The sequence below is a fragment of the Oncorhynchus mykiss genome, chromosome 8, assembly GCF_057628025.1.
Source record: "Oncorhynchus mykiss isolate SJ-2025 chromosome 8, ASM5762802v1, whole genome shotgun sequence".
Classification (NCBI taxonomy): domain Eukaryota; kingdom Metazoa; phylum Chordata; class Actinopteri; order Salmoniformes; family Salmonidae; genus Oncorhynchus; species Oncorhynchus mykiss.
The window spans coordinates 71,352,414-71,366,769 of NC_143029.1; the positions used below are offsets into that span (position 1 = coordinate 71,352,414).

Consider the following 14,356-nt stretch of genomic DNA (forward strand, 5'->3'; position numbering starts at 1 on the left):
ATCACACAGTCTATGAAATAGACCCAGATGATATTTAAGGTTATGCACATTTCACAACCACTGGAGGGCAGCAGTATTGCCATAGTAGAACCAATTTAGGCTATATTGTAGGCTATTTGTTAATGAAATTAATCCACTCTTCTCCACTAAAATATACTATATCAGTGTAATACTGTACTCGCATATAAGGAGGGTTGACTAAATTAAATAGAAATTCAATTTTAAAAGCAATATAACTAAGTTATGAAAATGATATACAGTGCATTCGGATAGTATTCAGACCCCTTGACCTTTTCCACATTTTGTTACGTTACAGCCTTGTTCTAAAATGGATTCAATTGTTTCCCCGCCTCATCAATTTACATACAATACCCCATAATGACAAAGCAAAAACAGCTTTTTAGATTTTTTTCCAAATGTATATATATAAAAAAAAAAAAATACAACATTTACTTAGGTTTTCAGACCTTTTACTCAGTACCTTGTTGAAGTACCTATGGCAGCGATTACAGCCTCAAATCTTCTTGGGTATGACGCTACAAGCCTGCACACCTGTATTTGGGGAGTTTCTCCCATTCTTCTCTACAGATCCTCTCAAGCTCTGTCATGTAGGATGGGGAGCGTCGCTGCACAGTTATTTTCAGGTCTCCTCAGTTCAATCGGGTTCAAGTCCCGGCTCTGGCTGGGCCACTCGAGGACATTCAGAGACTTGTGCTGAAGCCACTCCTGCGTTGTCTTGGCTGTGTGCTTAGGGTTGTTGTCCTGTTGGAAGGTGTCTGAGGCCCTGAGCGCTCTGGAGCAGGTTTTCATCAAGGATCTCTCTGTTCTTTGCTCTGTTCATCTTTCCCTCGTTCCTGACTAGTCTCCCAGCCCCTGCCGCTGAAAAATATCACCACAGCATGATGTGGGCACCACCATGCCTCACTGTAGGGATTGTGCCAGGTTTCCTCCAGACGTGACGCTTGGCATTCAGGCCAAAGAGTGCAATCTTGGTTTCATCAGACCAGAGAATGGTCTGAGAGTTTTTAAGTGGCTTTTGGCAAACTGTAAGCGAACGGTCATGTGCCTTTTGCTGAGGAGTGGCTTCAGTCTGGCAACTCTTCCTTAAAGGCCTGATTGGTGGAGTGCTGCAGAGATGGTTGTCTTTCTGGAAGGTTCTCCCATCTCCACAGAGGAACTTTGGACCTCTGTCCAAGTGACCATCAGGTTCTTGGTCACCTCCCTGACCAAGTTCTTCTCCCCCGATTGCTCAGTTTGGCCGGGCGGCCAGCTCTAGGAAGAGTCTTGGTGGTTCCAAACCTCTTCCATTTAAGATTGATGGAGGCCACTGTGTTATTGGGGACCTTCAATGCTGCAGAAATGTTTTGGTACCCTTCCCTATGCCTTGACACAATCCTGTCTCAGAGCTCAACAGACAATTCCTTTCGACCTCATGGCTGGTTTTTGCTCTGACATGCACTGTCAACTGTGGGGCCTCACATAGACAAGTGTGTGTCTTTCCAAATCATGTCCAATCAATTGAATTGATGGGGTATTGTTTGTAGATTGATGAGGAAAACAACTCATTTAATACATTTTAGAATAAGTCTGTAACTAACAACATGTGGGAAAAGTCAAGGGGTCTGAATACTTTCCAAATGCCCTGTAAACTCAAGAACATTATATTTTAGGATTCATAATACAGTAGACTATTTAAAGTATAAACATAGAATGGTAACGCAATCTATTGATATAATGACGATTTTAGGGAGTTTCTGTTTTGATATTGAGCGCAGGTAATTGTTCCATTCCATGGCGGTGTTTGCATCCTGTGTTTGCCAGTCGAGAGGGATTCCCCATCCACTTACTGTAGGCTACTTACTGTATGTAGGTTGTTCTCTGATAAGCTTCAAAGAAATGTAGCGCATAGTGCTGCACGCATAAAGTGAATAGGCTCCTCCTAGTCAAGACACCGCCATAAAGATGTGACAATATTTAAGAATAGGTCATCCCATGCTCTCTCTTGAGAACAGTGTCGGTGAGATCGATTTCATTACTTTTCAGAGACGCTCACATGGTTAGAGGTAAGGAGTTTATTCTCATTCATAGTGAACATACGAGAGGGTAAACGTCCTGAAATTGACGCAGTGATGTTGATGCACCTAACACTAGGCTATTACGTTATTTATTTCATGCATGTGATATTAACATTGTTTTTTTTCGGATTGCAATTATGAGCCTACAAAATATTAATTGAATTGTCTTTGAATCAAGATGACCAACAAATCCAGAAGTGTTTAATTCTTAAATTAGGCCTATTTATTGTTTGTGATTTTTTGGGGGGAGATTAAACATATGTAATAATCTCAATGATTATACTCTCAAATTATCAGTGATAATATATACATTTGATAAAAACATGATTTACCTAATAACATTAACCACCATCACTCAACACCAACTGACAATGTATGTTTCTTTTGCATTGCATAACCGACTCATTGGTCCCACATCATCACTATGCCCATCCTTCTATTGCATGCGTTTTTCGAAAGAGATGAACTTCGAGGGGGACAGCGGCCTGTCAGTGAGCTGCGGCAACGGGAAACTTAGACAGTGGCTGATCGATCAGATTGACAGCAGCATCTATCCCGGACTGGTTTGGGAGAATGAAGAGAAAAGCATTTTCAGGATTCCGTGGAAACATGCGGGCAAACAGGATTACAACCGTGACGAGGATGCTGCACTCTTCAAGGTGCGTTAGGACCCACACCTTCACTTTACCCGACTTCTATTGTTTTTCTTCTACTTTTAAGTTACTATTTACAACTCGTGAATATTGAATATAGTGTGCAGGAACCCCATAAAGTATAGCTAACTCAATCATATTCATACTTATTTATCTCCAAACCAAGTTTAGTTGGTCTGGTGTAATTTACAGTATTTGCTATAGACTACCTGTTGATTTTTACTACAGTATAGCAAGTGATGATCTTTGTTCAAGGCAGTGGGTATTTATTCAAGGCAGAGACCATGACATGGGGATTTTGATGCAGGCCCATAATGCCTTACTAATCGCCAGGTAAATTGAAATTGAATGCAGAGAGGAAGTCAAATCATTATGTTGTTGATTATTGCAGGCCTGGGCATTGTTCAAAGGGAAACATAGGGAAGGAGTGGACAAACCAGACCCCCCCACATGGAAGACCAGACTGCGATGTGCTCTGAACAAAAGCAATGACTTTGATGAGCTGGTGGAGCGAAGCCAACTGGACATATCCGATCCTTTCAAAGTCTACAGAATCATACCGGAGGGAGCTAAGAGAGGCACGTTTTGTTCATCTTATTGTAGTATTACCAAAGTGAAGTCCATGTCATGAATGCCTACTGTTCTGACTGTACTGTACTGTACCATAGTGAAGTGATATAGGCTACTGGCAGTTGATATCAGAGATTTCATGTGTCAAAGGTAATAATGCACTAGGGTTCAAGTTACACCTGCGTTGCCGTAACTTGTGCTTCTGAGAAGTGCTGTAGTCTACCCCTCCCTAGAACACCCCCCCCCCTGCTTACATAGAGGGTGAGCCCAAACTCATGCTGTCTGACTCTGAACCTAGCCGAGCAGACATATACACACACAGCCGGCAATGTTTCATTTTGCCTCCATCGTCTGATGAGGCAGGAAGCAGAGAGGAAGCCAATGTGTGTACCAAAAAGGCCTTGACACTTTTTTTAGAAGGCTTCAGTTACCCAGTGCAGAATGCACAGCATACATACTTAACCTCCAGGCTTGCATAACAAAGGCTGAAGGCTCCACCATCAGAAGAACCCTTTGTCACTCTCACATGGCAGTCTCAGTTAGGATTGACTCTTCGAGGCCAAACCTGCAACCTAGGGGTTGACACACTTTACACATGTTATCGCATGGCTCTATAGTTTCTGTATACAACTGTTTGAAGAGGCTGAATGGCCTTGAACTCTGTTGAAAAGGCTCTAATTGTAAGGATGACAGTTGACAGATGATTACAATTTCATTTGATTTGACTTCTTATTGAGGACATACATATTTCTGGAGGGACCACCACATAATGTTACATTAGACCATAGAGAGTTCTATGATGTGATGTCTAATGTTACGTTTCTGTAATGTAGGGATCAAGATGGCAGAGACAACGTCCCACATGAGCTCAGTCAATAGCTACCCTATGCACTCTCTATACCCATCTCTACAGAGCCAGGTAAGGTCATGTGTTTACCCCTGCAACAGGTACAGTTGAAGTCGGAAGTTTACATACACCTTAGCCAAATACATTTAAACTCAGTTTTTCCTGACATTTAATCCAAGTAAAAATGCCCTGTTTTAGGTCAGTTAGGATCACCACTTTATTTTAAGAATGTGAAATGTCAGAATAACACTAAAGATAATGATTTATTTCAGCTTTTATTTATTTCATCACATTTCCAGTGGGTCAGAAGTTTACATACACTCAATTAGTATTTGGTAGCAGTGCCTTTAAATTGTTTAACTTGGGTCAAACGTTTTGGGTAGCCTTCCACAAGCTCCCTACAATAAGTTGGGTGAATTTTGGCCCATTCCTCCTGACAGAGCTGGTGTAACTGAATTAGGTTTGTGGGCCTCGTTGCTTGCACACACTTTTTCAGTTCTGCCCAAAAATGTTCTATGGGATTGAGGTCAGGGCTTTGTGATGGCCACTCCAATACCTTGACTTTGTTGTCCTTAAGCCATTTTGCCACAACTTTGGAAGTATGCTTGGGTCATTGTCCATTTGGAAGACCCATTTGCGACCAAGCTTTAACTTCCTGACTGATGTCTTGAGATGTTGCTTCAATATCGCCACATCATTTTCCTACCTCATGATGCCATCTATTTTGTGAAGTGCACCAGTCCCTCCTGCAGCAATGCGCCTCCACAACATGATGCTGCCACTCGGTGCTTCACGGTTTGGATGGTGTTTTTTGGCTTGCAAGCCTCCCCCTTTTTCCTCCAAACATAACGATGGTCATGATGGCCAAACAGTTCTATTTTTTTTCATCAGACCAGATAACATTTCTCCAAAGAGTACGATCTTTGTCTCCATGTACAGTTGAAAACCGTAGTCTGGCTTTTTTATGGCGGTTTTGGAGCGGTGGCTTCTTCCTTGCTGAGAGGTCTTTCAGGATATGTCGATATACAGTGCCTTGCGAAAGTATTCGGCCCCCTTGAACTTTGCGACCTTTTGCCACATTTCAGGCTTCAAACATAAAGATATAAAACTGTATTTTTTTGTGAAGAATCAACAACAAGTGGGACACAATCATGAAGTGGAACGACATTTATTGGATATTTCAAACTTTTTAAACAAATCAAAAACTGAAAAATTGGGCGTGCAAAATTATCCAGCCCCTTTACTTTCAGTGCAGCAAACTCTCTCCAGAAGTTCAGTGAGGATCTCTGAATGATCCAATGTTGACCTAAATGACTAATGATGATAAATACAATCCAGCTGTGTGTAATCAAGTCTCCGTATAAATGCACCTGCACTGTGATAGTCTCAGAGGTCCGTTAAAAGCGCAGAGAGCATCATGAAGAACAAGGAACACACCAGGCAGGTCCGAGATAATGTTGTGAAGAAGTTTAAAGCCGGATTTGGATATAAAAAGATTTCCCAAGCTTTAAACATCCCAAGGAGCACTGTGCAAGCGATAATATTGAAATGGAAGGAGTATCAGACCACTGCAAATCTACCAAGACCTGGCCGTCCCTCTAAACTTTCAGCTCATACAAGGAGAAGACTGATCAGAGATGCAGCCAAGAGGCCCATGATCACTCTGGATGAACTGCAGAGATCTACAGATGAGGTGGGAGACTCTGTCCATAGGACAACAATCAGTCGTATATTGCACAAATCTGGCCTTTATGGAAGAGTGGCAAGAAGAAAGCCATTTCTTAAAGATATCCATAAAAAGTGTCGGTTAAAGTTTGCCACAAGCCACCTGGGAGACACACCAAACATGTGGAAGAAGGTGCTCTGGTCAGATGAAACCAAAATTGAACTTTTTGGCAACAATGCAAAACGTTATGTTTGGCGTAAAAGCAACACAGCTCATCACCCTGAACACACCATACCCACTGTCAAACATGGTGGTGGCAGCATCATGGTTTGGGCCTGCTTTTCTTCAGCAGGGACAGGGAAGATGGTTAAAATTGATGGGAAGATGGATGGAGCCAAATACAGGACCATTCTGGAAGAAAACCTGATGGAGTCTGCATGAGACCTGAGACTGGGACGGAGATTTGTCTTCCAACAAGACAATGATCCAAAACATAAAGCAAAATCTACAATGGAATGGTTCAAAAATAAACATATCCAGGTGTAGAATGGCCAAGTCAAAGTCCAGACCTGAATCCAATCGAGAATCTGTGGAAAGAACTGAAAACTGCTGTTCACAAATGCTCTCCATCCAACCTCACTGAGCTCGAGCTGTTTTGCAAGGAGGAATGGGAAGAAAATTCAGTCTCTCGATGTGCAAAACTGATAGAGACATACCCCAAGCGACTTACAGCTGTAATCGCAGCAAAAGGTGGCGCTACAAAGTATTAACTTAAGGGGGCTGAATAATTTTGCACGCCCAATTTTTCAGTTTTTGATTTGTTAAAAAAGTTTGAAATATCCAATAAATGTCGTTCCACTTCATGATTGTGTCCCACTTGTTGTTGATTCTTCACAAAAAACTACAGTTTTATATCTTTATGTTTGAAGCCTGAAATGTGGCAAAAGGTCGCAAAGTTCAAGGGGGCCGAATACTTTCGCAAGGCACTGTAGGACTCGTTTTACTGTGGATATAGATACTTTTGTACCTGTTACCTCAAGCATCTTCACAAGGTCCAAAGTACGTTCATCTCTAGGAGACAGAACGCGTCTCCTTCCTGAGCGGTATGACGGCTGCGTGGTCCCATGGTGTTTATACTTGTGTACTATTGTTTGTACAGATGAATGTGGTACCTTCAGGCGTTTGGAAATTGCTCCCAAGGATGAACCAGACTTGTGGAGGTCTACAATTGTTTTCTGAGGTCTTGGCTGATTTCTTTTGATTTTCCCATGATGTCAAGCAAAGAGGCACTGAGTTTGAAGGTAGGCATTGAAATACATCCACAGGTGCACCTCCAATTGACTCAAATTATGTCAATTAGCCTATCGGAAGCTTCTAATGCCACAACATAATTTTCTGGAATTTTCCAAGCTGTTTAAAGGTACAGTCAACTTAGTGTTTGTAAACTACTGACCCACTGGAATTGTGATACAGTGAATTATAAGTGAAATAATTTTTCTTTAAACAATTGATGGAAAAATTACTTGTGTCATGCACAAAGTAGATGTCCTAACCGACTTGCCAAAACTACAGTTTGTTAACAAGAAATTTGTGGAGTGGTTGAAAAACAAGTTTTAATGACTCCAATCTAAGTGTATGTAAACTTCTGACTTCAATTGTACCTTCAAAGATCTTCACAGCTCTCTCCCTGCTGGGTGTGGATCAGGAACCCACCACTACCTGACTAACAGCTGTCTCCTCTCCCCCTGGCCTGTCCCCAGGTGTCTGGCGGATTCATGATTCCTCAGGAGAGGAAGGAGTGGAGGGATTACAGCCACGCACTGGACCAGCCTCAGCTTCACCAGCCACCCCACACAGAGCTGCAGTACAGCCAGTGCCACTACCCACAGCCACTCAGCCGACCCTGGCACACCGGGCCACACACAGATAACGGTGAGACATGGCATCGCCATGGGGAAGACACTGATTATAGGAATGAAAATATCATGGAGAGAATAGACTCCACAGTATATGTCCTTCAGTGCAAGTACAGAGGAGCCATGTGAACACCATACTTCACTAGTTCTCATGTTAACTTGGTTTCAGATAATGAAAGGCTATAGTATAGGTCAGTGGTCTCTATGACAAATTTGACATATGTTAATCTGAGTGACGCACACTCACACAAGTTGTTAAAACAGCTACAGTTTGACAGTGAATGATTTGGTGACCCCCAGTTCTCCAAAATAATGAGGGCTTCATTTAATAGTCTTTAGTCAGGTTCCTCCTGATAGGAAATAATTTAGACAAGGTCTAGTAATTCATCCTCCATGATATGTACACTGAAAAAACCCATTCATTGGTTAACAACAGTATTTATTTATCTTCTCCCCTCAGGTTATCAGTTTACTGGCTCCTTCTGTTCCTACTCTTCCTCAGAGTCTCACCCCACAGCATTTAAAATGGACCACAACATGTCTACCCTTTCTGGTACATGCTATTCTATACTTCTAGATTACTAATTTACTACTGCTGCTACACAAAGACAACCACCTCTAGTCCTTTTTCAGTTATTGTGCACACGGCATGTGTGTATTGTATTGTAATTCCACACCACTGACCAGTGATAATGACAGATAGACACAAAGACAAGATTAGTACGATGTAGTGGAGCGTACTGAATTATTATCTCGTGTTGCCAACCACCAGAAACTAAAAGCTGTTTCTATAGGACAATTACTTCCCTAATCTGGCTTTTAATACGGTCAGGTATTTGTCAGTGTTGGAACTGGAAACAGTGCTCATATTAATGATATTCTATTCATATACAGTTGAAGTCGGAAGTTTACATACATAGTTTTTCACAATTCCTGACATTTAATGCTAGTAAAATGCCCTGTTTTAGGTCCGTTAGGATCACCACTTTATTTTAAGAATGTGAAATGTCAGAATAATAGAAGAGACAATTATTTATTTTAGCTTTTATTTATTTCATCACATTCCCAGTGGGTCAGAAGTTTACATACACTCGATTAGTATTTGGTAGCATCGCCTTTAAATTGTCTAATTTGGGACAAACGTTTCGGGTAGCCTTCCACAAGCTTCCCACAATAAATTGGGTGAATTTTGGCCCATTCCTCCTGACAGAGCTGGTGTAACTGAGTCAGGTTTGTAGGACTCCTTGCTCACACATGCTTTTTCAGTTCTGCTCACACATTTTCTATAGAATTGAGGTCGGGGCTTTGTGATGGCCACTCCAATACTTTGACTTTGTTATCCTTAAGCCATTTTGCCACAACTTTGGAAGTATGCTTGGGGTCATTGTCCATTTGGAAGACACATTTGCAACCAAGCTTTAACTTCCTGACTGGTGTCTTGAGATGTTGCTTCCATATCGCCACATAATTTTCCTACCACATGATGCCATCTATTTTGTGAAGTCCCTCCTGCAGCAATGCACTCCCACAACATGATGCTGCGACCCCCATGCTTCACAGTCGGGATGGTGTTCTTTGGCTTGCAAGCATCCCCCTTTTTCCTCCAAACATAACGATGGTCATGATGGCCAAACAGTTCTACTTTTGTTTCATCAGACCAGAGGTACGATCTTTGTCCCCATGTGCAGTTGAAAACCGTAGTCTGGCTTTTTTTTATGGTGGTTTTGGAGCAGTGGCTTCTTCCTTGCTGTGAGGCCTTTCAGGTTATGTTGATATCGGACTCATTTTACTGTGGATATAGATACTTTTGTACCTGTTAACTCCAGCATCTTCACAAGGTCCTTTGCTGTTGTTCTGGGATTTATTTGCACTTTTTGCACCAAAGTACGTCCATCTCTAGGGGACAGAACGCGTCTCCTTCCTGAGCGGTATGACGGCTGCGTGGTCCCATGGTGTTTATACTTGCGTACCATTGTTTGTGCAGATGAACGTGGTACCTTCAGGCATTTGGAAATTCCTCCCAAGGATGAACCAGACTTGTGGAGGTCTACAATTGTCTTTCTGAGGTCTTGGGTGATTACTTTTGATTTTCCCCTGATGTCAAGCAACGAGACACTGAGTTTGAAGGTAGGCCTTGAAATACATCCACAGTTACACCTCCAATTGACTCAAATTATGTCAATTAGCCTATCAGAAGCTTCTAAAGCCATGATGACATTTTCCCAAGCTGTTTAAAGGCACAGTCAACTTAGTGTATGTAAACTTCTGACCCACTGGTATTGTGATACAGTGAATTATAAGTGAAATAATCGGTCTGTAAACAATTGTTGGAAAAAATTACTTGTGTCATGCACAAAGTAGATGTCCTAACCGACTTGCCAAAACTACAGTTTGTTAACAAGAAATGTGTGGATTGGTTGAAAAACGAGTTTTAATGACTCCAATTTAGGTGCATGTAAACTTCTGACTTCAAATGTATGTTGTTGATATTTTAGATGGGTGACTGCAGGGACCACTACAGTTACAGTAACATACGCAGTATTATATCAAATTAATTTACTGTTTATCAGTGTTGAAAATACAGAACTGGCTCCTTTTGCATTGTCTGTAAATGGAACCGTATTTAATGTTTAGCTCGGCTGATTAAGAAAGTTGTAAAGTTCAGCAGTTTGCTAAAGTCCGTCATTCACTTTCTTTCTATATACACTGTTTGCAAGATAGAGTATATTTACTAAAAGAAGAAACTGACTTTTGGCCATTGAAAGGGATTTCAACTCCCCAGGCACATCTTCATATCAGAAACAGATTCAGATGTTTATTACGACTTCACACATGGAAAGAATGCATTTGTTTTCAGACAGCTGTCAATCTTCTTTCATTTGGAATACTTTTACTTACTGGTTCCTTCTCTAACATCTTCCCCCCTCTTTCCTCCAGACTTCCGACTGCACGTATCCCTGTTCTACCGTGAGTCTCTGGTCAAGAAGGTAACCACCTCGAGTCCTGAAGGCTGCCGGATCACCTCTTCTTCCTCCTCATCTTCCTCTCCGTCCTCCCTCTGCCACGAGGACAGGCTGTATAGTGGTGCAGAGACGGTGCAATTCCCCTCCCCTTACCCCCAGTCTCAGAGGAGAGGGGCAGAGAAGCTACCCAACGTCCTGGAGAGGGGCGTGCTCCTGTGGATGACGTTAGATGGGCTCTATGCCAAGCGGCTGTGCCAGAGCCGAGTGTACTGGGAAGGCCCACTGGCACCCTACACGGACAAACCCAATAAATTGGAGAAAGAACAGACCTGCAAGCTGTTTGACACCCAGCAGTTCCTCACTGGTGAGAAACAGTATTTTGATTGTGAGCTGATTATGATGATGATGATGATGATGGTGCTGAACGTTGATGATGGTGGTGAGGATACCTACTGTAGAATGTGAAGTCCCTCTCCATGCTGTGGTATCAGTGGGTATGCGACCTGTCACGTTCTCAGCGGCGGCCTGTCAGTGGAGTCTCCATGAAACAGCCCCCGCCCACCTCCTGTGGTCCACCACTCAGTCTCTAGCTGCAGTTTACATGTGAACCACTCATTTTTCACACCAATGACTTCCTTGCAAATGACTGGAAAAAGCTCTCTCTGACTCCTCTTTCTCATTCTGTGAACCTTTTATTTTTAGCATTTTCCATGCAGTGATACTTAATCACAATATCCATCTCTCTCAAGCTGAACGTCCTTCCTTCATGAGCAAAGTAGATGTTTTCAGCTGTTAGGGGGCGAATTGGTGTATTGTGGGTGAAATAAGGTGATAAAATCATTGTACACTCCCTCCATCCTGCCTTCCAGAGCTGCAGGGGTATGCCCACCATGGCCGTCCCATGCCCAGGCACCAGGTGGTGCTGTGTTTCGGAGACGAGTACCCGGACCCCCAGCGCCAGGCCAAGATGATCACAGCACAGGTACAGTACATTACAGACTCTCGCTATCTTATTATGGTTGGAATCAACAGTGCATTAAAATAACAGTCCAACATGATAAAGACTGGAATAAAAAGAAAACAAAATATAGCCTTGTTACTCATGATGATAAACAAAGGACTCTATCAACACGTCCAAATAGATTCTTCCCCCACTCTCTTGGCCCTATCCCATCGATGTTTGCAAATCTGTAGGATCTGGATAGGTATAAGAAGTGCAGTGCGTATTGCTTATACCTTACACATTTTCAGAAACTGAAAGTTAGGCCCAAGGGGGAGGGGAAGGGAGAGATTTGGTATTTTCTATTCTTGGTTACCCAGAAATAAATTCTTGTGAAATTTGGTCAGCTTCCTTATTTACTTCTGGGTCAATACGTGTTAACAATTGAGAGTTCCATTGTACCAGGGAGAAAGCAATGTCTCCATCCTCGTAAAGGAAAGTCTACCCCCTCCAATGATTAACTACTGCGCACACAGGTTTGATATCACCCCCCCCCCCCCCTCCCATGTATATATTGAAGCACCGCCTTCGCCCAATTGTGATTTTTTCAAATAGAGATGAAAACCCCAAAACAGAAACTACTGCTACTAGTTATCTCAGCCATTCGATTACAGCCCTGACAGATTCTCTCGGTTTACACACAGAATCTGCCCAAGAGAGATTAGGTAAATGGGAGCAATCTTTATTTATTTTTCATCATTCATGGTGTGACCCCTGCATGTGTTTCAGGTGGAGCCCATGTTTGCCAGGGGCATGATATACTTCAGCCAGCAGAGCAGCAGTCACTGCCTAAGGGACTATGAGCTACAGGGACACACAGAGATCTCCCTTCCGGCTCCAGGAGTCTACCAGAGGACCCTTCAACAGAGCTCCCCTCTAGCTCCAGGAGACTACCAGAGGACCCTTCAACAGAGCTCCCCTTTAGCTCCAGGAGACTACCAGAGGACCCTGCAACAAATGCAGGAGTAACACACAAACAGGCCCCAGGAGCCATGGACATGAATGTAGATTGACCAATGAGCTTTACATCGCTTCTCCTGAGTAGTGTACAGTATACTGAGGTCTTGGACTAAAATACCTTACTGTAATTTCAACGTAAGACTGGACTGTGCCTCCATCGTGAGTGTCAGCAGTTTGAGCCAATGATCAATGTTAAAAATGGGGGCGCTTAAAGAATCTACCCTAGTTTGTACAGCCTTACAATTATTTTTGTAATCAACCATTTTTTTTGTTGTTCTATTAAATGATATGAAAAAGTGAATACCTATCACAAGAGGTGGCGTGTAGGACTATCACGAGGTGATGTGTGTTACTCGTATTCCTGTGACATCTGTGGGTGCTGATGGGAAAGCTCCTGACCTGTGATAGTGGTGTGGGAGGGAGAACCCCACTACTTAGCCTCTCTCGTTCTCCTCTCTCTCATTTTCTTTCAACGAGAGGGATCGGATGCATGTGTATTTGTGTGCATGTGACATGGTGACAGTGTATAGGATGTGGTTTGGGGTAGAGGGTTTAGGGTGGGTGATGGGGGACCAATGTGAAGCAGAGAGGGACTGTCAGAAGCAGGAAGCACAAGTCACAGGTGCACAGGAAGAATAGTAGCCCTTATGAGAAATTAAGACTTGAGAAGGAAGAAGAAGCCAAATGTATACGAATGAAGAATACAAATGGATCATTGATATATTGAAGTGTCTCACACAGAGACAATTTCTGTGTAGTATATTTTCACCCAATTATCAAACAATCTATGAAAGGGGTTCACTCCACTTAAGGCCAGGCACTGAATACAAATCCCTTGACATATTTTGATTATTTATGAACAACAATAGGTAACTTTGATGCAACCTAACTGAATAACGATTATTGTATTCTTCTATTTTCTTGATTATCCGGCTCCATAATCTTCCAATCATATATTTCTATTGTCTACTACTTCACCATCTCACAACTGATTGAAAATAGGCAACCCTGGTGTACAGTGCATTCGGAAAGTAGTCAGACCCCTTTTCTTTTTCCACATTTTGTAACGTTACAGCCTTATTCTGAAATGTTTTCAATTATTATTTATTTCTTATGAATCTACACACAATACAAAACAGACCCTTTGCTATGACACTTGAAATTGGCGAATTGTCTACAGTCCCACAGTTGATAGTGCATGTCAGAGTAAAAACCAAGCCATGAGGTCGAAGGAATTGTCCTCAGAGCTCAGAGAGGAACCCGATTGTCACTTTGACAGAGCTCCAGAGTTACTCTGTGGAAATGGGAGAACCTTCCAGAAGGACAAACATCTCTGCAGCACTCCACCAATCAGGCCTTTATGGTAGAGTGGCCAGAAGGAAGCCAGTCCTCAGGAAAAGGCACATGACAGCCCACTTGGAGTTTGCCCAAAGGCACCTAAAGGACTCTCAGACCATGACAAACAATATTCTCTGGCCTGATGAAACCAAGATTGAACTCTTTGGCATGAATGCCAAGCGTCACGTCTGGAGGAAACCTGGCACCATCCCGGCTGTGAAGCATGGTGGTGGCAGCATCATGCTGTGGGGATGTTTTTCAGCGGCAGGTACTGGGAGACTAGTCAGGATCGAGGGAAAGATGAATGGAGCAAAGCACAGAGAGGTCCTTGATGAAAACCTGCTCCATAGCGCTCAGGACCTCAGACT

At 42.7% G+C, this 14,356-nt stretch overlaps 1 protein-coding gene across 3 annotated transcripts; it reads left to right on the plus strand.

Annotated features, from left to right (window-relative positions):
- Positions 1-1,841: 1,841 nt before the first annotated feature.
- LOC100499175 (interferon regulatory factor 8) lies at positions 1,842-12,951 on the plus strand. 3 transcript variants are annotated; one of them, XM_021613502.3, is made up of 9 exons: positions 1,842-2,063; positions 2,535-2,734; positions 3,120-3,306; positions 4,132-4,217; positions 7,572-7,743; positions 8,188-8,280; positions 10,665-11,054; positions 11,560-11,672; positions 12,420-12,951. In XM_021613502.3, the coding sequence occupies exons 1-9, from the start codon at positions 2,054-2,056 to the stop codon at positions 12,657-12,659; spliced, it is 1,491 nt and encodes a 496-aa protein (XP_021469177.3). In that variant the 5' UTR covers positions 1,842-2,053; the 3' UTR covers positions 12,660-12,951. The 3 variants fall into 3 exon arrangements, with proteins under 3 accessions (XP_021469177.3, XP_021469178.3, XP_090039270.1); XM_021613503.3 differs by lacking the exon at positions 8,188-8,280 and having other exon boundaries at positions 1,942-2,063; XM_090183144.1 differs by lacking the exon at positions 1,842-2,063 and having other exon boundaries at positions 2,266-2,734.
- Positions 12,952-14,356: the final 1,405 nt, after the last annotated feature.

Coding starts and splice junctions, on each gene's coding strand:
- LOC100499175 (XM_090183144.1), top strand. CDS start 2,399: ATGATTTACCTAATAACATTAACCACCATCACTCAACACCAACTGACA. Junction 7,744..8,187: donor CGGGCCACACACAGATAACG/GTGAGACATGGC, acceptor TTCTCCCCTCAG/GTTATCAGTTTACTGGCTCC. Junction 11,055..11,559: donor CACCCAGCAGTTCCTCACTG/GTGAGAAACAGT, acceptor CCTGCCTTCCAG/AGCTGCAGGGGTATGCCCAC.